The sequence below is a fragment of the Sturnus vulgaris genome, chromosome 3 (assembly GCF_052056855.1).
Source record: "Sturnus vulgaris isolate bStuVul1 chromosome 3, bStuVul1.hap1, whole genome shotgun sequence".
NCBI classification, from domain to species: domain Eukaryota; kingdom Metazoa; phylum Chordata; class Aves; order Passeriformes; family Sturnidae; genus Sturnus; species Sturnus vulgaris.
This window is the reverse complement of record NC_142245.1, coordinates 91,128,901-91,154,891: the sequence shown is the minus strand read 5'-3', so window position 1 is coordinate 91,154,891 and position 25,991 is coordinate 91,128,901. Positions and strand designations below refer to the sequence as shown.

Here is a 25,991-nt window from a genome sequence, read left to right as displayed (position 1 = left end):
TTGCCAAAATACCATAAATATATTTCAGACCATTTACTGTGTATTTATCTGAGCCCGGTAAAAAGAATGGGAAACAGCTGTATAGCATCTATTTGATCACATGGAACATCTGGTAAGTTGAAACTCTGTCAGGCCCTGCTAAGCCCACACTCACTGACAGTATAAACCTACTTAAATGTGAAGGTAAAACCTTCACATCTGCTGCATATTGTTCCTCTTAAGTTATTTTCACAAATATGGCACTGCTTCAGCACTACAGGCATAAATCTGGGTTATTTCATGATTATCAGATCCTTCTTGGTGCAAGACAAATGCCACAGCTGTACTATGAGTGAAGCTGTGACTGGAAAATAAAAAGAGAGCTAAAATACATTATGTGAACCAAAGCATAATTTAGAGCATGAAAAATGTCCATAAAACTTTGAGAGCAAAAGCGTTCATTTTCTGGGCCAAATCTTTTAAATCCCTATTTAGTGTCTACTGTGGCAAAACTTTGTGGAAATCAGGAGCTGCACTTGTCTTTTCAGAACAGGTCACACAGCTATGTCAGGTGATGTCTGCAGCCCTTGGAGTTGATAGGGCTCAAAAGTTTGGAGGGGATATTGCAGAAAGCCATTCAACTATTGGTTTTTATTTTCTGTCTGTGTTATTACAGATATACAATCTCTTTGAATCACAGTCCAGGCCTCTCAGGCCCTGATTTTCTCTACAGCCTTCCTGTTCACTAGTCAGTCTCAACTCAAATTCACTGTTCACAGAGTGAGAACAACACTGACAACCACATAGGGAATGACTCCCACATACTAGAAACTCAAGGCAGTACTATACACAAATCTGTACACTCTTCAAGCTGATGAACTAACACCTTAGAATAAACTTCTTGGCTCAGAGTCCAGAAGAGTCTTGATTTGCATTGTATTTCATCTAATATTATTTATGGTGCATTGATTGCTCCTATCTTCAGTGTTTCTCCTGTGTGGCATCCAATGTTGTACTGAAAATGTCTCCTTCTGTTATCAGCAGATAAACCTTAATACTTTCTTGTGAAAACTTTTGGACTAACATCATTACCTTATTTTAGTGCAAACATATATTATCTCAAAAAAAATTATTAGTGCCACAGAAGAAAGATGTTTTAAAAAACACAGAGGAACTCCACCACCAATGTCCTTCTGGTATAATAAATCTGCTTTCAACACTATCTCCTATTTCCTCCTCAGCCAGTTTCTTATTCATCTCACAAATTTTGATCATCCTTCTCCCTAGCATAACTAATAATTTCTCTTCTGCTGCATTGCTGAAGCTCAGTTAACAAGTAAGTCAAAGACAGGCAGAATACTGAGTTTCAGGTCCCTGTATACTATTTATACATTTTACAGTCTATTGCTGCTGGATAGAACTCAGAAAGAAATTGGAGACTATAAGAGTATGTATACCATCTTCTGCTAAAGTGACTCTAGCATTTTTCTATGCTGTGGCCCAAGTTGAATCCAAGGAGTAAAGGAATCTCACCTGTCCTGTGAATGAATACTCAGTAACTAGCTGTTAGGACATTCCTCCAAGAGAGAAATATGTACTTGACAAAGCTGTTCGGAAGAAAAAGGAGACTCCAGTTTCTAGGAACTTTTCTGATCACAGTGCCACACTTGCAGAATATCTAGACATTACTTAAATCACATCTGAAGAAATTGCCTGAGCCACTAGTCACATTCTGTGCCAGGCTCAAGGTCATCTGACTCACCAGTCAAGCTTCAAATGCACAGAACACACTAAGTCTGTAAGAATCTAGGCAGAGTTTAAACACTTCTCTGTTTACTACCTGGATGGCATCAGACCTCAACAAGGACTTGGGCTTCATGAACTGCAGGACTCATTTCCCCAAACACTAACTGGAGCATTTCAAATGTACACTACATCCTTGGGTAAAAGGAATGATTTTCTGAACCAATGAGACCAACTTAGAAAATTTCAACACCTTTAAGTATGGTATTAAATGACCTACAGATAATAATTAGAACATAGAAATAAATAGAAAAATGAAAACCAGTTTCCATATTTTAAATGTATGAGAAATGGTGAACTTTGCAGAAATACACAAGTACCAATTTTAGTACCACTAAACATGCCAGGTATACAATTTTGTTTCAGAATTACTAAATTTAACTATATGAACTATTTTTATGTAACAATATATATAAAGTATTAACGGCAAATACTTAGGGGGGACTGCTTATTGAATAAAACAGGGTCTCTGTTAAAAAGTAATGACCACCAAAGTATCATGTTTTAAATATCAAAAAGGAAATAGCTGACATAAAAGACTAAGAGCCTGGAAAATTTGTTTTTCCATGTAGCAAGCCTTGCCAAGGAAGCACAAAAAGCATATAAAACCACAAAAAAAAAAAAGAAAAAAAAAAAGCTTCCCTCAAAACAGAATGCAGCCAAAGAGTATTTTAAAAGAAATAGAGAAAGGAAAACCAAACCATTTAGCTTGGGACATTGAATGCCAAATTTTTGTATGGAAACATTTTCTCTCAACTATAAATAGCTGCAAATTTAGGTTCATTACAGAAAACCCTAGTAACTTTTAATTAAAGCAGTATAATCTCCCTAATGTAACAATAAATGTAAAGAAATTAAATAAACGCACTTTTTAAGCTCTCTCATTACTTCACTACTTCTACTAAAGGTGTTAAGGTTCTTTCAGCCTTCTGATTTTTATTCCATGAAGGTCATTCATAAGGGCAGAACCAGCAATGGCAAATATTACTAAGAGCTTCTGAAAGGTAACTGAAAAACACAAAAGTAAGAGAGAAGGATCTGGAGGTTCAGGTCTTTTCAATCCTAAGCAAGCAAAATTAAGCTCTGCTTTCCTTTTCCACAAGGTGGTGTTCTGGCACAGTGGACAACTGAACAAAGGTAGGTCCATCGTGTACAAAGTATTCAGGAAAGCAGTTTTCAACAAGAACGAGGAGGGAGGTGGCATCATAACTCCATAATGTGTATCTGTAGTGACATGGAAAAATGCCCAAAACCAGGAGAAGGCTCTAAGATAAATAATATGATTGCTGGAAGGAGAACAAAGAAAACAGTGATCAATCTTCTGAACACATAGATGTCTCTAAACTTTACAAGGCATAGAGGAAATAAACAGGAAGAAATTAAAATCCTTGTTCACATAGTTCATACTACTAGAAAGCAGATAAAAAACATATTAATTCCCAGCTTAACTAGAGAAAAAATGGAGAGAAGATTAAAAAAACAGTGGGATGCACCTGAGGAATATCCCTCAGAAAAGATAAACTGAGTACTCATTCTAGAACCTCTGCTGTATGCTGCTGACACGACCACTGGGAGAAGAGTAGCCATGAATGAACCATGACTAGCAAAAACCCTCAACCCCTGAGAATCTTTCATCAAATGAAGTTTTCTTATTATATGAGTCCACATGCATGACCTGAATGTTAACATAGACATACTAGAGACAAAGCAGTTACAACAGAGTACAAAATTCCATTGAAATACCAGATGCATTTCAATAAAAGCAATACATATGATAATACTTAGGACTCTTCATATTGTTTCTGATGCTGATTGACTAAGAAAATGAAATGGCAAAATTGATCCTAGCCTATAAACTAGCATGTCATAGATAAAACAGTGGCCTGGCACTTAATGAGTAGAAATATTGGGACTTCCTACTTCAAAAAATAATTCAATCAACTGGAGATTGTCCATGGGAGGGCAAAATATAGAATCCAAGTCAATCACGACTAAATAAAATTAGTTAAGTCCAGAGTAAACCTATCTGGAATAAACCAAATAATTGTTGAGGTCAGAAGGCTTGTTTGACCTTATGAAAGAGTAGTGATTTACATATATCAGGAGATTGTTTGAACTGGGAGAGAATTCACTTTAGGGATTTCTATGATAAAACAATAGCCCTAATATTTCTACTGTCATTTACATTAACTATTAAATTCCAATATAATCTGCTAGTATACTACTTCTTATTGTTGCAGGGTTGTTTACAAAAAAAAAGTCATTCATATGAAAACATAAAAAATATGATTTTGAACAAGAAGGAATTTAACTGAACTATGAGAATCATGTTTATGCCTCTGGAGTGGTATAAACAGTCAGTGGCCAGTTGTTTGACCTAATCCTGTTTACAAAGAGGACTTTAATGGTAGAGACAAAGGTGATAAAGTAGAAATAATATTAACAAATATAAAAAAAACTATTACTTTTATTTAGAAAACAGAAATTAAGATTTGGAAAAAATAATTCTGTCAAGTATTCTGATGAGCTGGAAAATCAAAAGGTAACAAATGATATTAATAAGAAGTGCCCAGAAGACTGGAAAAAAAAAAAGTTGCTGTGTTAAGAATACTATTCTTACATTAAACTAGAACATTTGAATGACGCTCAACTACACTACTCGCAGACATAGTTACAAATTTTAAAAAGCAAAACACCATCTATATATCACTATTCCTTTTAAAAATCCTTTACAACAGATCTTCCAAAGCTACAGCAGACAAGGTATTCAGGTCAAAGTTAAGAAACCTCAGCTAGCACCAGTCCCATGAAAAGGATACTAAGTCATTTCAGAGCATCTTTTTGGAGCAACTGGCATGATCTCTGTTCTTCTGCCCAAACCACACCTTAGAAGCAAATCAGACCAAATTAATTCTTGCCTCCTTGTTTTCCCACCATGGCTCCTCTGTAAACAGTGAATTCACATCAATCCAGATCTAGATCCATGGACTGACTCTGCAGTTTGACCCTGGATCTCTTTCATCACCATGGACCTGCCTGAGGGGTGCAGGCTTGCATGGAGAGCTCCGTTTCTGGACTGAAGCCTGACCATGACTCACAGACCTGCACTCCCAGCCATAACCTGGGACCTCCCTTAACACCACAAACTCGCCTGATGACCTGCACTCGTGCCTGAGCCCTCTCTAGGCCTACCCCTCTCACCCCACTCAGCTCCTGTGGGACTGCCTGGTGACCTGCCTGTTACCACCCTCAGGTCCCTCCCTTAGGAAGCTGCTGGCCCTAACTGCTCCCTAACAAATTCCTTATTCTAGAGTTCTAGTACCTGAAATTTGTTCCTTAACATCCAATTCAGATATATACTCCTCAAGTATTTCTCTACCCCAAGTCAGACAGGCTGGGATTAGAATGCAGTCTATTTCTCCTTTTCTTTGCCCCTTTCTATCAATTGCACCTAAACCAAAAGTGTAGTAGCTGTTAATGCCTAGCACCCTAAGGATAAGCTTTGTTGATGAAAGCCAGATATATCACACTTTTCAGATTAGAGTAGCAGCACTCATAAAATACACCTGAACATTAGTGTTTTGTGTATTAACTGATTTATCTCCTTACCCACTGGAGGCTACAGCCATCAGATGCTATGACAGTAATCCCAAAGAATAATGTTTTACTCAAGCAACGAACAAGGGTTGACATGAAAAAATATACCAAAATCCAATTAATAATAAAAAGGTTCTGTCTGATACACAAACAGAACCATGTTTACAAAAAAGAAAACTTAAGCATAATATGCAATTGTACTAAGTCACCTATCACACAGACAACTGCCACAGAGGTACGAAGTTTGCAAATCAATTTCACAGCACAGTACTTCCCTGGTCTTAGCAAAATGCAATGAGATGTAGCAAAACAAATTAGGAACTCCTTTCAATAAGAAAGAACATTTCTTTCAGACAAACACAAAATTGCACATTTTCTAAAGAGCTACAGAGTTAATAAATCAATATAATCTCTGTCTGCAGGATTCTGAGAGAGGGAACAGGAGGAATTCCTAACTTGCAAGATTGTTTTCCTTTATATTATATGAAGAGCTCAACTCTCACATACTTGGGGTGAAACACCTGCTGATTATTTTCTGTGACTTGTAGTTTACTCTTTTGCTTACAGTGGATGTACTTAATGGATGGGAAACCAGAACCTGCAGCTGCCTCCAGTACACAATTTACCTCATATAACCAATTGAAGTGAACTCAGCTTGAACTATGAACACACATAAACTGAAAGCCTGGAACTGTCTGTTTTGTTTAATTGAAAGGGTAGTCATACATTTGAATACTGTTTGGAGGTGTCTACTTTCATTTTTATTTTAAAGGCATAAAATGCTTTTATTTTAAAAGAATAAAATGTAATAATAATACATTTTTAAATGCATGGGAACGTGAAAGTTGTTTTCTGTTGTACTTTTCATATCACATCGCAGACTAAACTCATGTTCCTTCTTAGGTTATTACTCATTTTCCCCTTTCATGAGGAAGTCCAGAGTTCAGAAGTAGTAAACAAGCTTAAAGATTCCTCACTGTTTTATTTACCATGTCGTGGGTTTGGAATGCATTCTGAAACTACTACTCTTAGTCAAACAAATTACATGGGTTACCATACATATCTTGCAACAATATTATTCTGTATTTCTCTATGACCTTCTCAGTTTCTTTATAAACTAGATTTTCTTCTCCTTCTCTCCTTTATTTGAAGAGAACACAAAATGTCTTTCTTCCAAAACTGATGAGCTACACTCAACTACTATGCCAGGCAACTGTTTTTCTAAGTAGCAGGATATAAAACCATGAATTGTTAGCCGATATTCTTTAGCTTCAGTCCTCATTAAATCCTTGCTTTGTAACTTTACATATGTCACTTTCAAACCCCAAAACTGTACAAAGCATACATATGGTGAAATGATAGCACACAACTTAACTGGTGGTGTTATCTCAGGGATACAATAAAGGCAATGATGGATAGAAAATCAATAAAGCAGTATTTCCCACTTTATATAATAGTCATGAACAAAATCTTAATATAAACATTACGAAGAAAGATATGTAAGTTTTAATAATATACAATACAATGACTAATAGTATTTCAAATAATTAAAATAAATCTGTGGAAATATAAGCATACAATTATCAACATTTAAGATTATTAATTTAGACATTTCATTGTTATTTTCATAACTCAATCCAAACAGCCAGAGAAAGTATATCTGTGAAGCAATTTTGATGGGAAGATAGTTACAGACCCTCAGAAGCTTTTCCCTTTAGTAACCAAAGGGAAGAAAAGTGAATTATATACACTGAATTATATATGTTACACATTTTAAACTGTGATCATCAAAATCCACGCTACATTCTAACTATGCGGCCAAGGACAACTTACTACATGTCACTACAGAGTCACACAGACATTTTCTGTGGTAATGGCTTAAAATTTACCAAATGCAAGCTCCAGTGGATCAGAAAATTCCACACATATGGCACACTAACAAAATGCTGTTCTGACAGCTTTTGAAAGAAGGAAATCTCAGGAACTGGAGACTGAGTGTCTAACAGAAGCAGCAGCTAGTTCTAAGAGTACCTGGAAACCATGTCCAATTCTCTGCCATGATGTTGGAAGCTCTTAAAAAAAAAGTAGTAGTATTACAGGACAAACAGAAAGATAAAATCAAGCCCAAAGATTGTTCACTACCTTTGAAAACAAAGAAACACCTTCTTTAATATTTATGTCTATATTTCACAAAAACTCATTCATAACCTGACAAAAGCAATAGGCCACATTTGTCAAATAGCAGTCTCCTGGATGAGACTGAACTTTCTGAATTATCACTGACAACTTGACTTGACACCTTCTAAAAAACATTTGTTGCTGCTTTCAACAAATGCAAAGCACATGGAATAGCAGAGATCTGAACACCCAAATTACAGCCAAGAGTTCAAGCAACCTAAAAAAGCACATAGATGTGCTGCAGTCACTGACAATTTTTGATAACTTGAAAAATAAGGATCAAGAAATCTATTAGTAGTGTCAGGTGGTAGCAGAGGCATAGGCAATCACAGTTATATTTGTGTTACAGTGAAATCAATAATAAATGGTACTAGAGACCTCTATTACCAACAGGAGGCCAACACAGCCAGTCACTTCAGCAAAAATTAAAAATGTATTTTCAGGATATGGTGTATACATTACCTTTTTCTATTTCCCTAAATGCTTCCCTTGGCTAACAAGCAGCATTTCTCCATTAACCAAGCTGATTTACAGCCAACTCACTTTCATCCATATCCCTATCTTGGTCAAAGCCTGGAAAAGCAATTATACTCTGCCATCTGGGCTGGATGAAAAGGATACAGAGAACGGAGATCAACAGCACACTGATGACACTGGAGCCAAAACCTCCCACACTTTCCTTTACTATTATTTATGGTAATAGTATTATGGTGTGTACAGTGTTTTATAGGCAAGACAAAAGACAGAATTCTAGAAAGGAGAAAGAGTGGTGTTTTTCCACACACATTGAAAAAGCAGAGGCATGATCACCATTACAAATCAAACATGTGCAAGCAATTTGCTCTTTAAAATACTTTGGGATATCAGTGAGGGGGAAAATGAATATACTGACAAGTCAGCCCATCTACCCTATCAGGTAAGTCTCTCTAAATAACTCATTGTCAATAAAAGTGAGTTATGCATAGATCTTTAAGAATTAAAATTAAAAGCTGAAAGTAAAACAACTACTCTCCATTACTATCACAATCAAAATCATCTTCTGTGCCCAAAGGCTGGGCCTAAGAGATTGAGTAAATCATTAATTTAAGTACAGGTGGCCCACCACTATGTTTTCCATAGCTCTCTTTCCAAAAGACATTGATTAAAATGACAGTATTTTAATGACTATTTATTTCATCACTGTTGGCAACTCATCCTTCAGGAGAATTTGAAATTTATAAAGCTCTTTAGAAAAATAACATCTGTAAAGTATCACCATAATAATTTCCCAATAATGGCAAGGAAATTATAATTTGAACACTACGTCATTCTTGATGCTATAAAAATCGTCCATTTTCACAATGAAATTAGTCAAACGTGAGCATATTTAAAGAATATAATTTTCTTCCTATTCAGCTGAAAATAATGAAAGGCATTAAAATTTTTCCTTATATGGAATTTTAAAATTACATAGATATAAAGTGCTAGATTTTAAATAAACATTTAAAATACATTATCATTTTCCATAAGCTTACTAAAAAATATTCATGTAATAATGATATGTCACAGCATCTTCTGAACTGGTTAAATTTCTAATTTATTACAGTAAATAGCAATGTAGCACATTCGAATCATGCAAACCTGAAAACACTGAAGTGGAAAAGGTAGAACAAAATATACTGGCACTGGAGGAACTGTGACAAAGATAAAAACAAATTTGGAACATATAACTTTGGACTGTTTGAGAAGATTAAAGGTTGTCATGGCAAATTGAATCATGGTGTTTCCCCATTTTTTATTGCTTTCACTTCTAGATTTTGCACATTTAGGAAGCTGCTTTGTTTTTTCAAATCTCCATATTCTGGATAATAAAGTGCTCAACTCATGAGAAAGAAATTTATGTAGTTGTAAAATTGGTAATAAGACCAGTGTTAACTAAGGACAAAGAAAAGGAAAGAATGTCTGGTAGCATTACTATTAGGTGTACTTTTACTTTACTGTGACACATTAACTTAACTGAGGGATTTTTTCAACCACTGACAATAGAGAATGCTGGTTATGGACTAAATGGCAATGCAGCCAGACCATTCATTAAGCTCAAAATGTCCTGAAATGTTCTTAATGATAGGGTTCAACTGGACTTTAAAACACCTGCACTTAAGTATCTACACAGTTATGTCTACAGGTGTCCTAGGTATCTCTGTACAGTCAATGTATATATTCACATAAAATGTCTTAAGGTTCCCTAAACACAGCATGCAGGACACAGGTCTGTGGCTTTTTGGAAGCTGGAGATAAAGGAGGATATTACAGGGCATCCTAAATGGGATTATCAATGAAGAATGGCCAACTGAATGAAGCCACTTCTCAGCACTGTCAGCAATGGCCAAAAGCATATTCAACAGCACAGCAAACACCAGGAGCACAAGTCAGCTGGCTAATTACAGGCACCCTTGTGCATTTGGGATGCACGAGTCTCCTGTAAATCCTATTCGATACCTGACAACCCTATAAGCCATCTCAACTACCTTAGGGCATCCCACATGGCATCAGACAAGAGTGCTTAGGAAATTAAATCAAATCATGAATATCAAAACATGGCAGGGAGACAAGCGAAAATTCTCAATTACCAGTTGATTCCTCTCTGCATAGCCAACAGCCAACTGTCTTAGTAGCTTAAACTTCCATTATCTTTATTCATCCCATTCTGACAAAAGTAACATGCCAAGGCCAATCAACTAGCCTATATTCTGTCTTCTCTTTCCCCAGTAAAATATTCATGTACGCTGCTTTACTTTTTATGAAGCTAGTACATAGTTCAATTCAAATTATGTTTCCAGGGTTTTAAAAATTCAGCTGTGATCTGCTGCAGATTCTGTGAAATCTTTACCCTAATCCCAGTGTTCCACATGATATACCTTCATCACTTACCTTGTTCCTCCCTTTCTCACATACTAACACCTATATTTAATCTCATCTTAACTACTTGCATTATAAGTAAGCCCTAAAGCCACATACAGTTCCTTTCCAGATGCTGCTGTTGAATTATTTCCCCACGGGTTTCACCTAACATTCCGGCAATGTCCTCTGGCGCTTCAGTCCACACATCTCATCCATTCAAAGCCTTTAAACTTCTTTTTTCCAAGAAACTCATAAACTAACACCTTTATTCCCATACAAAACAGCTAACATCTGTGGACAAAAAACCCCCACTCAAACAAAGAATAAATGTCTACCCAGCACAGTTTTTTCACCAATGCAACTTTTAGCAGTTTTTGCATGTAATAAATCTGTGTTTTTGTCACAAGAGCTGCTGAGAATTACTCTCATAAGAGTATTTAATCCAAATAAATTCAAATGCAATGCCACAATTGGAGTAACTTTCATTCATTTACACCAAACTGTAAAATAAATCTCCATTTAACAAGGGAATTATCTAAAAATAATACTGGCTGTAACAACATTCCAACAGTAAATATAATTTCCTTCTTATCACCTGCAGCATCTTTTCCATCTTTCGCAATATTAGAACTTTGTCCCAAATGCTAATCAAAATCTTCATCATTGACATGATAACTAATCCAACTAGGTTAAATTCTAAAAGTTAGGAAAAAAACGCTATGAGCTGATTACTTCTAACTGTAATAAGTTTGAAAGGCAACCCTTAAAACTGTCCCTGGAAATACTTTTCTGAAATGTAAACCATGCATTTAGCAGTTTTCTCATTCCTCTGAAGTGACTGATTAAAATACCAGATAATAAAATATGTGTCTGATTAATAATATCTTATGTAATAAAGTTCTTACCATTCATTGTATGTTATGTCCCTATCAACATACTACGAAGTACAAAAATCCTTCATCTCTACTGCACTGCTTAATTTTAGAGCACATGCACCATTTTGACATTTCTACCCCAAAAGGGCTATATAAGCACACATTAATACAGTAGTAATATTTCCCTTTTGCTGAAAAGCAAAAATGATGAATTTGTTTTATGGGTACTAAGCACAGTATGAAAGTCTGATTTTGATCATGCCCTTATCGCAAAAATTTCAGATCAGCCAATAAAGCAACTTCTCTCAGAATTTCAATATCCTGATGAGTTTTCCTAAGTGACAGAAGATGGATGGATTAGATAGACAGAGAGAATCTTTTCCCACAATTTCGGCTTGATTTTTATTCCCATTATTAAAATTATTATTTTTCTGTTCTGACATTTTCTAAGATTCAATTAATTGATGATACTTACAGAGTGCATAGTACTGCATGGCACTGTATGTCAAGGTCCACATCTACACTATCATGGGCCTCGGCAAACTTTTAAGGTGGCACATTTCGCCCAGCAAGTTCACAATACCACACAACATTGTCTCTTTCATACTTCATCTATCTTTATAAATATACATTTGAGAGAAAAGAAGGATGCTACAGAAAATATTATACCTTTGTTAAATGAACGAGAGAGTTAAACAATAGAATTCAACACAGCCTGAGGTACTAAGTAACTACTTTTCTGAAGCCCTCCACAGTTTCTTTAAACATAACTTCTTTCATACTTTACAATTTACATTAAGGATTCTCAATAGCCTTCAGTTCCTAAAATTTCAGAGAATCATCGACTTGTTTAAACACCTCAAATATCTATGCAGTGAAAGGAATAAAGATGACAAGAATTCAGCTTAATCTCTGGATTGTACCTATACTGCACCAGTTTCTTACTGCATGCTATTCACATATAAACTGAAATTCAAACACACACTTCCATAAACATGTGAATCTTTCAACCCAGGTGCTGCAAGAGTTGAAGCTGCCCTCTTCTTCAGAAGGACCTATATATAGCCCTATCAGTAAAACATAGAGAAAACAAGTAACTTCATCCACAGCATTCCACCCTTAAGCATTCTAGGTACCCAGCATTCCTTCTAAGTGAAAAAAAAAACCAAAATCTAAAATCTACTATAGAGACAACAGTTAATACTATTTATTAGTCACCATATCAGAAAGTTAAAAACCAGAAAATTTGACTAATTAGAAGCAGTAAATGTTTTGCTTTATGCAAACTTCTATGTATGACCTGCTTCAAAGCTTCTAAGGTGAGATTTCCTTACTGAAGTTAAAAGACAGAAGACCTATAAATTGTAAATAAGATCCTTATTAAAAGAAATTCTCATTTATTTAAGTAGGAATTAAACTGGGACCTGACTGATCTTCAGCAATTCACTTATTTTCACTCTCAGCCAAAGTAATGAGAAAAGAATAATCTCAAGATGCATGAATTTTAAAATTATTATCTGACATGTGGGGTGCCTTAAGTCAATCCTCCTCCTTGAGCTGGCATGAGAGGAAATTAACATCACTGTGCCCATATTTAAGCTTTGAAGGAGATGGAGGTGGGAAAAGTAAAAAAATGGAATCATACCAAAAAGCAGATATGGGGTCTGAGTAAAAACTTCCTGGGCATTTTTTAGTTTCCAAATTTGCAAAGCAAATCCTTTACAATATTTGCACCTTTATCATAAAATTTTTAAATCACTTAATAATCCAAATATAGCATAGATCTCTATCAACTAAAAAGCTCCTGCTATCCATTCAAGATTTACAGGCCAATGGTCCAAAAGAACTGAAAGTCAGTGACTCCACTTAGGTAAAACCTACACTTTATCAGCTTAACTTCTAATATCCTGTTTGGCACCCCTAACGAAACAACTACTCAGCCTTTTTGGGCTTTCTCTCTTCAATGTTCTTGAGATCTTACTCTGCAGCATATAAAATACTTGACTGAAAAAGCTGGCAGGAGTCTAGTGACTGGATCTTCTGAAGGGGAAACTCCTCTTGACTTCAAAGAGCTCTGCATTGCACTCTCCCTACTCCAGTCAAATTTAGTGGGAGGGTGTTTTATTTATTGCCTTCAGTATCAGCATGTATCATATGCCATTCATCATTCCCAAATTCAACAAGAAAAAAAGAGCATGCTGATACAAACTGAATAGATTGCTAAAATTTAAAATTAAATTATAATCTCTTCTACTTTATTCTTCTATTTATTCTATTTTTATAATAACTTTGTATGCTTTACATCTCACAAACACTAAGAAAATAAATGTTCCTTGGAATCTGCAACAAAGCAGAAAAAAAAAGTCCCATTATTGGGACATTCTTGTAATGTATTCACCTAGAAAATAATCCATTTAATGAGTTCTGTATTGACAAGGCTTCTGCATGTAGAAAAATACAGAAGGGCTAGAAGAATGTAGGACTGGAAACCAGGAATTTCATAGTCTTTCAGTGATCAATTATTTGGTCTTTGGTTATATGAAAGACAACACAAGGTCAGGATGAAAACACAGAATGGGGTAAGAATGGTGGGCAAAAGAAAGAGGGAAAAAGATCTTTGTCCAGTGAAATTAACACACTTTCCCTATAAAGATTTCATCAATTATCTTTAAATAATGCCATCTTTTGAGAGTTAAGAAACAAACTGCAACATAAAGTCCAGGAAAATTACCTTGTTTTTACTCTACTTATATGCAATTTTCATCAGATTTAAAAAAAAAAAAGGGTGTAAACAATGAACAGTGATGTATGGTAATTGTCATAGTAAATTAATAAACTTGCAATATTGTTGTCAGCAATTTTTTATAGTACTTCTTAACTAGATAAATGAAATTAAAAAATGAAAATAGCCTAAATAGTTATTTGATGAGAGACAGCAAATGTAAATTTATTCCCGGAATATATAATTACACAGACATAAAAAGAACGTGAAATACAGTGTGTCTCACATCAGTTGCTCTGAGGTGTACCTAAAAGACTCAAATAAAAGAGATCTGCTGTCTCCTCCCAGGTTGCATAATAATATACACCTCATTTTTTATGTTGTAATTTGAATCAAGAGTCAAACATAAGTAAGACATATATAACTGTCACATGGACTGTGGGTTCTGTTGTTATTCTTGAGTTACTTTAAAAATAAATTTGAGAGGTTTCTAGCATATGTTTAAAACACATCAATCTGTTACAAAATCTAAACTAATAAATAATAAATAATTATAAATAATACATAATAAACTGCAAAAGTAAGACACTTGTATGCATCTCTTGATCCAAGAGTGTCATGCAGTGAGGAGATGAGGGAATCTTAGTCTGTGCATTTTCAGTTTGGATATTTAGGCACGTAGCATATAAATCATTGCAATCAAGGCTCTGAAAGAGAGTTAGCTGTCTAAATTAGAGGACACACGTTTTTGTTCATTATTTTACATATTTAGCACCTAGAATTTCTGTTCCTCTCCAGTTACAAAACTTTCCAACGGTAATATCCTGAACAGCTGCTAATGATTCTGGATATTGCTTCCCATATGACCACCAAAGTCAGCGACAGAAATCCTACAACTTAACATGGCACACATTAGCATTATTTAGACATTACACTTCCTAGAGTCACAGCTACATCCAGCAGAATAAGACACTAGAGTCTTATCTTTGTCTTATTTTTGCTATATTTGCTGTAAGTGTAGGTAGCTCTCACCAAACCATATGAGTTTTAATATATTCTTATTTTACTATACCCCTTAATACACCTAGCTAGTAGTACATAAACATAAGCATTTAAGAAAAAGATGCTTATAATTTAGCTATGCTTAACCACTAGCCTCCTTCAATGTAGGATTCCCCAGTTTAAAGCAGCAGATGAACTCATGCTAAAGTTGATACTCTGACCTTAAGTATTATAAGCCATGCAACGTAATTTAAAAACTGGACATGGAATTGTCTCTTTTTTAAAACATTTAAATGTCTAGTCCTCTATTCCTTATTATATAATTTTTGAAGTTCTTAAAAGTAAAATAATTTTCGCTACTATGGAAACCACATCATATAATTATTTTAGTAAGCCTAAATCATATCCTCATTACTGTGATTACAAAGCTCACAGACAATTCCACCAATGGATGATTTGCTTTTAAATTTCTACTTTATTATATGGACTGAATATAAGTTTGTGTTTGTGGGTAGAAACATCTTCCTTTATTCTAAGCAACTAATTCCTCTTCTTCCCACCCTGCCTACTCATCCTCCAGGTCTTAACACTAGATATCAAACAAATCCAAGTTATTTTACATTTCATCTCCTTTTTCCCAATCATCCCAGTGGTGCAAGACCTCACTTATCTCAGGTGGAATTCAATTTCTTGAACATGACTAACCAAAACTGAACAGATACAGTTTCTTTGCAATGGCATCTACATCTCCCTGTTTGACTGAAAATACTTTATCTACCCTATCTGAGGACTCAACCTGAGTTTTTTTTAACAGCTATATTGGCAGCTCATAGTCATTCGAGGATTTGTGAGGATTGCAAAGCTCTTCTTCAATCTCTTCTAACAAGTCAGTTTCTTGTTTGGGTTATAGGTCTCAAAGCACCTAATCATTCTGTATCCTTGAATTTCATCCCAGTCTTTCACACTTCTTTAGCCATCCAGCTCTTCTCTGCTACATCCTTAGAATATCCGTAGTGCATCAAAATTTCATTGTAGCCTACACGAAAATATAACGTTAAGTCTGTAGGATAAGACCAATGTTAGTTACTCTCAGACCATCTCTTGTCCAGCAATAAGGTTCCTGCTAAACCAGAGGACAGCAGCAGCAGATAAACACCTTCTCCACAGCTCAGCCTGAGCATTTCACAAAACACACCACACAGTACATTACATACTCTGGTCAAATCTGTAAGTCACCATCAGTAACAACCTTGATCACTGCAGAAATCACCCCAATACTGCAACATCTACAGCCACCTCTTTTCTCCATAGATGCCAGCACATTTTACAGTTCTGACATAAATCCACGTCTTTAACAAATTCTCGTGTGACTATATCTCTTGTTTAGTAAAAAATAAACCAGACCTTTAATATTAAGTTAATCAGATCTGTTAATAAAACCATATACATTGGGGTAATGCTAAGAACATGAAGCTGAATTGTATTTCTTGTATGAAGCATTACGGAAGCATTCTGAAGCAAACTGTTAAGAAATTAACAATATGGAGAATGATGAACACACTGCAACAGGAATGTGGTGTCTCACTGACTAGTCAGGTGCTCAGAAATTTTTTTATGAAATAGATTAGTCTAAATAAGACTGAAATAGGTATTAGTAACTTCTACAAACAGGTAGTAGAAAAATCTATTTGCTGTCTATTTAGCCACCTAGCCAAATTACCTATTTTCACCTCCCTTTTTTAATAACTTTACTAGTCAAGCAAGTCTACCTCTTAAAGCCAAATATTGTTCTAAAAATACCAGAGAAATGGTTGGCTAAATGAAAAAGAAAAAATAAGGGAAAACAAAGACTAAGACATCCTACAACTCACTTTAGAACCCATTATTTCACCTTCAGAAGAGCTTCAAGTGGTTAAACCTGGACAGGACCACAAATTAATCAGTACAGTATATAACCAGATTTTTATATATTGGGGGTTTTTAGACAAAATATTTATTTTTACAAGAGCCTTGGCAGCAGTATTTAGATTTTACTTGGTGGTTAAAGAAAAATCCTGAGGAACTCCTGAAAATATTTCAGCAAGTAAATAAACTCTTTATTTTTATCAACCATGAAGGCATTATTTCTGGGAAACTGTTCTTGCACCTAAACCCCCTTTCCTATTTTATTTCTTAACGTACCCTCATAAATATCATTACAGCAGTGCTGCCATAACTATCTTATATACACTGGTCATAAAAAAAAAAAGACCAACAAACCTTTTTACAACCATTTCTTGAGCCAGTATAGTTTCTAGATCATGTAACAAGAAACACTTTTTTCTTGAGCAGGATTGATATGGAATGCACTCCTACATAAGGAAAACCTTTGTGTGTTGCTTAAGAATCCACGTGAGAAAAATGGAAATTTGAACAGATTCATGTAAAATCACAGCAAGGTAATGCAGAAGTAAATGTTGAAACATGAACAATGACCAACTCTGGATTTAATCAGTGCACTGTGCAGCTCACACCCACATCAGTGTGCACAGGGAAGATGTTTGCTGTTGATTCTCATGTTTGCAGATTACTGATGATGACATCTTCCTGTATCCTTGGAGGAAGAATAATGGTGACGAAAATGAAAGAAGAGCACTGCAAAAATTAAGTAAAATGATCCATTACAATAAAGAAAGCCTTTTTTTTTTTAATCTACTACTTTCTTAGAAGATGTTAATGATTGTTTTTAGCTGCAAACCCACTCTGTTGCAAAAGCCTTTTCAAATGCTTCATCTGATAGGAGGAGACTGACACAATTAAGTAGCAAATCAAGATATTTTGAAATAAACTTTTAAAATATGTTCAGGTCTTTTGAAAGGAAATGATGCAGCAAAATGTAGCAAGGACACAGGAACAGAATTATAATGCTTTGCTTCAGGCCTAATGCATAAAAGCCCATTAATTCTATTTTATTTCTTTACCATAAAAAAACCCTTTTTTTCACAAAAAAAAAAAAAAAAAAAAAAAAAAAAAAAAGAAAGATAAAAGTTTATTATTTCCCCAAAATTTAATGCTGCATAGACACTATTCCCAGTGAAATATGATAGTCAGAAGCTGTATGGGGCTTACCTATATAAAGCCCTACGCTCACAGCAATGCTGCTTTGGGTATTCCATATAAGCAACTTTTGAGATATGAGGCTCAGACCATTTGAAGCAAAACTAAAATGCTACCAGTTTTCATACCACTCAGAATATTTTTAATCATCTCTCCACCTCTGAAGTCACATTGCTTCCTCGTCCTTAAATTTCACTTCCAAAGAGTGGAGAAAAATGGAAGATAATCCCATCCCCTATCTGAAAACAGAAGAAAGATGCAACAAGAGGTGCTCTTTAAAAAAGAAAATTAAAAATATATTTAAGTATAGTTTAAACTCTTTTGTTATAGGCTTGCCTTATTTTTCTAAAGGTTTGAAGTACTGACTGATTACTGGAGCTGGAATTGGACTGAGTGACTGTTCAGAGAAGATATGCTGGCAACATTCCTTCATTTCTACAGTCATGTTCAGGACACTCACGGCCCACGGTGTGGATTCGGCAGCCTGCCTGGGCATCTCTCTAGCCTACACTGCCCCAGCCACTGACCCCACCTGCTCAGAGCTCAGAGCCAGGAGGGTGAGCAGGCACCTCCACTCACCGCTCCGTGACAGCCCCCGGCTCTGCCCCGCACCCCACGGCTGCACTGACTCTTCCCTCGGTACAAACGCGCCCGCCGCGCTCCAGGGAACCGCACAAGCTGCAAGGCCGGTGCCGTGGGCCCGCTTAAATGCGTGTCACCCTGCCATTTTATGATTTTCACACAGCGAATGATCACGCGTGGCGGGGACCACTGCTGGGTGGGTTTACCACTGCTTCAGCGCTGCCCCAGCACCACCCACCTGTGTTCGCAGCGCCTGAACACGGTGGAATAACACCGGCCGTGTGCTCAAACACTGACCAGGCACAGCCCAGCGGGGCGGTGGGCGAGGGCATCCCTCCCTCCGCCGCCGCTCCGAGCAGGACGGGAGAGGGGAGCGAGCCGGGCGCTGCCGGCGGGCACGGGCAGCACGGGCGGCGGCAGCAGCGGCGCGGGGGACGTGCCTGAGGGGCGGGGGGCGGCGGCGCCTCGTCCTCCCCCTAGGGCCGGCTCCGTCCCATCCCTCGACCCGCGCCGGGCGGTACCTGCGCGGGGTGCGCGGCCGCGGGCGGCTCCGCGATCCACAGCTGCTCCTTGAGGAGGTGCTGGTAGCTGAGGCAGTGCTTCAGCGCGGACGGCACCGTGCCCATGGCTCGCCCGGCAGCCGCCGCCGCAGGGAGGGCGCAGCCTCCCGGCCCGCGCGCCAGCGGCCCCGCGATTGGCGGAGCGCGAGCGCCGCCGCGTCCCCTCCCGCGCGGCTGCGGCGGCCGCCGCCTCAGGCCCGCCGGCCCCGGGGCTCGCCTTGTGCGTCTCCTTCGCCTCCTGCCCCCATCGCTTGCTGCCCCTTCTCGCCTTCCCGGTGGAGGAGCCGCGGCAGGGGGTGGCCGCGCTCGCTGCGGGCTCGGCTGGCTCCGCAATCGCGGGCCGCGTATGCAGGACAAACCGCTGAGGATAGCCCGAGGGCAGAGCGTGGCTACAGCGGGACATCCTGCCCCTCATCCTCCCTGGTGCCCTGCAAGCCCGCGGGACACCGGGCCCAGCCTGACCTGGCAAGGCTTTAGGCAGCAGGAGGGAGAGAGAGGAGCAAGGGGAAGGGACAGGGCTGCTGCCAGACCAAACCTTCGTGTCCTGCTCGGCATCCCCGGGGCTGTGCAAACGATGCAGATAAACCAGGTCGTGCTCGCTCGGGCGTCCAGGTGGCAGGAGGCATTTCTGCTTCCATTTATGTAGCAAAAACTTAAGAGTATAGCAAATGGAATACTGTGCAGGTTTCAACAGATCTCTCCGCAGCAGCAAGTTCTATTTCGTCTGCTCCCTTATATTCATTGTGTCAGACAACTTTCCAAACTCCTCTCAAGCAAAAATTGTTTATGAATCATTCCTCTTCTGGGGTATCAGAGATATTTTGTTAAATTTATTAACCTTTCCGTCCATCATTTTCTGCAAAAATTATCAAGTTTACCACCAAGTCTCTCTTTCAGTTGTTCACAGCTAGACATGATGCTCTCAAAGCCCCATCTTTAGCAGTTTTGCATTTCATCCTTGTTGTTCTTTGCGTCTAAAAATTGTATTTCCATAGCCGTTGTAAACGAAAACTGGATGCTGATTGATTGCCTGGAAAGATTTTGTTTTCAAGAATAATCGTGGCTTTTCAGAAATAAGATATTTGAAATAAAATATAAAAATTTAAAAATATTACTGATGGTCATCTCTGCAATTTCAAATCTGGCCACTGAAAAGTGCCAGGAAATTTTATACTGAATGCTATCTGATGCAGTTAGTATCTTTTCTGCCTTTTTCCAGTAAAATATTTGTGAATTCGTCATTCTTTTATTTTCACAGTTCAAAATTCCACTAAGCTTCCCTTAAATGCTGGTTCTAGGTACTTGCTTTCGTCTTGTTACCTGTATAGTTAGGGATAAAATAGAGAGAAACTGGCCAAAAAAGTCAACTTTCTTTTTTGACTCACAGTGAGAGAAAGTTTATCAGTAATGGGGTATATGTGAAGGGAAAGGCACATTATTAAGGTTAATAATTTCATTTTCACTTTTCTCTACATTTCATAGCCAGCTGGAAAAAGGATAAAAACTGCAATCACAAGAAAGTTAAGAGTATGTCTGTGAATAAAGTGTATCACTCCTACCTAACTTGCCTGTTCTTGAGTTACTCCAGTCCCAAAGCCAAATTTCATATGGCCTTTAATGATCTTTCTTACAAGTACCTCAGAAATTATCTACATTGTAATGCTCTGAAGGTAGCTTATATATCAAACTGCTATTTTCTCCACATTAAATCCCTTCTAATTGTATTGTTTTTATGTCTGTCACTGTTTTGTTTTCGTAGGGCTTAAAACCTCTGTGGGCTCTTCTAGCCTATATCCAGTGTCACAAACCTGGACTCAGGTTTGACTGAAAGTCAAGACTCAGAGTGCCACCACATGTACTGAAAAAGACCATCTTTATCTGAAATCCTGGTGTTGTTGGGCAGAAGGAAAATATAACAGATGCATTTTAAAGTAATCTTAATTTTGTTCTCATGCAGCAGTTTCTCATTGTTTCTTTTCTGTTCTGCCTCTCATTCTCCCTGCAATCAGAGTATGTTTTTCACCCTTGACAATTTTGCACTGAATTTTTCAACTGGTCCTTATAAATGCAAGGAGTTGTTTCAAAAACAGGAGACATATAAATAAACACATTCATCTGAAATGTGCACGAGAAGGGTGTGATAATTTTTCTGTTGCAAAAGGCCCTGTGTTTTAAAACCTTGAGAGCTACAATGGATTGTTATTGCTAAACGTCACGTTGGACAGCACAGAATGAAAGTTCCAAGAGGATTGTATTTTAGGCACACACAGTCATCTTGATACTCTTCTTTGCTTGCAGAGGCTACAAAACTTACTCCACCCCACTTTATGAGTCAACGTTAAGGCAGATACCCTTGTTCTGTGATAGTACCAGTATATTTACCAATTTATTTACCATCTATTTATATGAAGGGTTTGCAGGGTCATGTAAAGAATGATGGACACTTCTGGCAGATCTTTCTGTAACAGCATGTGGGCCTCTCAGGGTCTGGACTTTTATGTGCCCTGTCCTGTTCTTTATTTTGATTCTGCATATTTTTTGTTCAACAATGGTATTTTGGAACAACTTCAGTTTACTAGAACACATGGAAGGGCTCATGTTTAGTGCTGTATCAGGATAGTGAGTAGAAATTGCTCACAACTGGCCTTTGGCTTTCCATCTGTCTCTTAAAACTGTTTATCATTCTGATACTCCTCTGAATTTATCATTGTCATTGGCTCACACTATTCTGGTCAAAGGTTTTAAAACGTTTATTAAAAAGGAATGCTTTTCACTAAAATAAATAATCTCTCATAGAAGTCATGCCACCAAACCAACCAGATGGGGAGAACAGGCCTATTTGTGTAATATGCAGACCAGCTTCCAGCACTATCACAAGAGGTGTTTCTGTACTCCTTATTGTTCCCATGCAGTTACACAGGTAGTTGGCAGTCAGATCATTAGGAGTGGAAACATAAAGCTGCTGGATTTCCTGCAGTGTGACACAAAACCTTGGCCAAGAAAGGCATGGTAAAAATAGATTGATCGTTTATAAGCATCTAAAAGAAAATAAGAAAGTTGTTTAAAGAGTGATTTGATGACAGCAAGAAGGACAGAATCAGAAGCAAGGGAGCTATTCATACTGATGATAATCATAAGTGCCAAACTGGCAAGCAGCCAAAGTGCCTACTAGGCAGGGATCAAAGACACATATGGTGAGTCTCAAACAACAAGTAAGCCATAGAATTCTGGCAAGCATTGCAGGAATAATATGCTCCAGCCCTGACAAAGATGAGGGCTAAAAAAAATAACAATGGGGCTACCAATACTGGATCATACCTCAGGGAAAGCAAAGCTTTCATCATTTCAGTTTTATTGGAGAAAAATGTAGATAACTTCTCACATATGGTAGGTCTGGTTGATCTAAATTGATGGGAAGTGTAACACAATGTTAAAAAAATATCCTTTACAGTTGTGGCAGTAAATCAGTATTCCATTAGCTGCAGCATCATTCAGAGACGGCATTCTTCAGAGAGTTAGTAATAGATTTACTTTGCCAAAGTAAAACTATATCCCAGGTGATAGACACCTGGCATTTGAAACAGACACAATCAAGAAGAAAGTCCAAGTTAACGTCTTGCCAGATGTTGGAGCCTGTTCTTTTCTATTCTTTCACTAATTTGGTCAGATGGCAGGGTTTATGACAACTAGATCACAATGTAAAACAAGCAAACATGAAAAGGGACACGTTTTAACTTTATTCTCACACTATTATGCAGCATCAAATAGGAAAAGAAGGAAAGTCTGTGAGTTTAGACCTGGTTTCATAGTTATACACCCATACACAGAGTCATTAAAAGGGAGTGTGTCATAGCTGTGTTTTTTTACATTTGTAAAGGGTGCTGACTTTTACACTGGCAAGAATGGTACTCGGCAGTCCTGTGGGTCTTTGGGTGGTCTCCAAAGTACCAGCACTACATACCTACATAAAATTGTTATGAGGCATATGAAGGACAGCAGAGAATTGTAGCAGAAAGTGCTTATTTATGGATAACATTTTCTATTTGTAATATTTCCATAACTGACAGAAATGCTGCTGAACCAAATGTGTGCCTTGTCTGACTCCATCATTTACACTGTAATTTCTTTGTCTCGGTGACCTGACCTACCACTCGACAGTATCAGGAGAAACCATGGGCCAATTCCAGAATGGATTTTCAAGGTGCTATTATAATATTTAAGAAGATATTTCCTTTTCAGAGCAACTGTTTTGCCTACTGTTTTACAGACTTTGTTTCCATCTCTTTTTTTTACATCAATGTACTTAGTATCTCCATCTCCACCTACTCTTCTTTGCCAGTAAATACTGATGTGATTTCTTACAGGGATTATAAGGTGCAATATGCAGTAACCTCTGATTTCCTTCCTCTCTTTAAGTTACTAGGAGACAACAAAATTTGTGCTGATTGTCAGTGAAGCCAGTTTTCTTGTTCTTCAAAAAGTGACCCTTTTACCTCATGTAGGAGAAAGAGAAACTATAAATTACTCTTAGGAAATGTTTATTGAATACAGAAATGCTAGGACAGAATTTATGCTATATCCATTGCTTCTCAAATAGAGAGCATTTATCAGAGTTTAATCAAAACAGGACAAAAAAACCACCTGAAAATTGTACCTGCACTGCATTTTGGGAGTAGTGCTTTCCAAACAGGAAAAAAGAGTTAAAGATCTGGACCTTTTCTGTTCTCTTACGGAGCAATTGTTCTGATTTTTTTAAAATATATGTTTTAGTATCAAAATAACCATCTTCTACAAACCATGTGCAATTTCTCTATTTCATACTTGTCAAGTGAAAATTAATTAGGCATTATCCAATAAAGCAAAAATATATGTAGATTCTATGAACCCAAAAGCTAAATTTACATGTTCTTTTTTTTTAATTTTATTATTCTAATTACTAGGTTAACATGCAAAACATATTTTGTGGGCATACCAGGAATAAGTGTTCAAGAGTTTTTTTAGGCATTTGCCATATAAATGTACTTTTAAAATTACTTGTAGTGTGTCCCAAATCGCTATGCCACTGTCATTAAATTGTTCCAGAGCAATAGCAACAGTTTGAATTCTAGTGGTGACCAGTCTGACACTAGAATTTTTTTATTTCTTCTGTCACCAACATTACTCAACTTAGGACCAAAAAAGCCCAAACAATGGAGAGCTTTGCTGGTGCGGTATAAACTTGCTTAATTTGGCAACTAAACAGTAAAAAAGGCAGAGTTATTGCTTAAGAGACAAAACAAAGTTTGTGTTTGCACATAAAGGATGTGCTTGCCAAGGTAGTTTGCTCATGTTTAATATGGCAGTTTCATGTTTTTCAATTTACTTCATACCATTTTGCCTAAACAATGTGCAATTAAGATGTATATCCACAGTAACTGAAAGCAGTTTTTAAATTATCAACACAACAAAAACGTTTGGACAAAATACCAGTAAATAATGAAAAATAAATTGGAATAGTATGTAATGTAGGATAAAAACAAATATCACATGTGCCATAATACAAAGTAATCCGAGATCATCAAGTAGATGTGTGCATCATTTTTTTCTCCATTTCTGTTTGTATTTAACTTGAGAGTCAGATTGGAGTTTTCAGATAAGTCCTATGATCTAAAATCCTCTTCAGTCGTATGCATAAGTAGGACAAAGAATTGTGTTTTTTGGCTTCAACAGTAAACCCAGAACCCAGCAAATGGATACTGTAACTCTAGAGGAAAGACTGACATAGGAATTACTGGAATGGTATTGACATTCAGAGATTTCCTTTTTAGCAGAATGGTGGCAACAGCACTGTAAAGTAAAAAAACTTGGAAAAAGTCAGATTTTTTTACATCTTGTTTTGCTATCTTCATCATTAATACAAGATTTAGTTGCATAAAAATTGATGTGCACTACTTCATGCTGCATTTACAACAAAAGAGCACATTCTTGAATCCACAGCATTTCTAACAAAATTTATCTGTAACTTCATCTGGGCAGAAAAAACCTACAATACCCTTAAATTAAAATGCTAATGTCATATTGTGAAGCAGGATACATCTTACTTTTGTTATGTTTAGGACTCACAGTCTTGCTTAAGCAATATTATGTGAAACAGAGCAGTGTTCTTTTTCATAACAAGAAAGCCATTTAGAATGTCAGCTATTCCATGCAACCCTTAATTATTTCGTTCCCCAATTTAAAAACAATTGACATCTTAAGTAGATGTTTGTACGCCAGGATAAGAGATTTGTTTCACATACTGTATCTGGGAGTTTTAAGGTCTATGTGTCAGCTCATAGGAGTATCAGAGAATCATAAAATTGCTTCGGTTTGGAAAGACTTATAGAATGATTGAATTCAGCCATTAACACAGCACTGCCAAGTTTATCACTAAAATGTATCTGTAAGCATCACAATTACTTGACAACACAGGAACAAGAATTTTCTTAGGAAATTTCATCATTTTCTCATCTTTCTAATTGCAGAAAATGACTTTTAGAAGTGTTAGTGTGGTCCTAGTACAACAGGCTGCTAGTTTTAGCTGGGATAGAGTTAATTGTTTTCATCACAGCTTGTGCGGTGCTGTGTTTTGGATTTGTGATGGAAACAGTGTTGATAAGACACCCGTGTTTGATTATTTTATTCCTGACCATTGTCAAAGCCTTCTCTGTTTCTCCCAGTGGTAGACTGGGGGAGGGC

The 25,991-nt window shown here is 37.1% G+C and overlaps 1 protein-coding gene across 2 annotated transcripts in view; it reads right to left on the bottom strand.

Annotated features, from left to right (window-relative positions):
• Window positions 1-19,421, bottom strand: part of HMGCLL1 (3-hydroxy-3-methylglutaryl-CoA lyase like 1) — a 75,178-nt gene extending 55,757 nt beyond the window's left edge. The window contains exon 1 of one of the 2 annotated variants that reach the window (XM_014869479.2): window positions 19,236-19,421. In XM_014869479.2, coding sequence (XP_014724965.1) covers window positions 19,236-19,340 — 105 coding nt within the window. In that variant the 5' untranslated portion in view covers window positions 19,341-19,421. Of the gene's footprint in view, window positions 1-18,952; window positions 19,020-19,235 lie in introns of those variants that run through there. The other variant, XM_088162265.1, reaches the window with a different exon arrangement.
• Window positions 19,422-25,991: the final 6,570 nt, after the last annotated feature.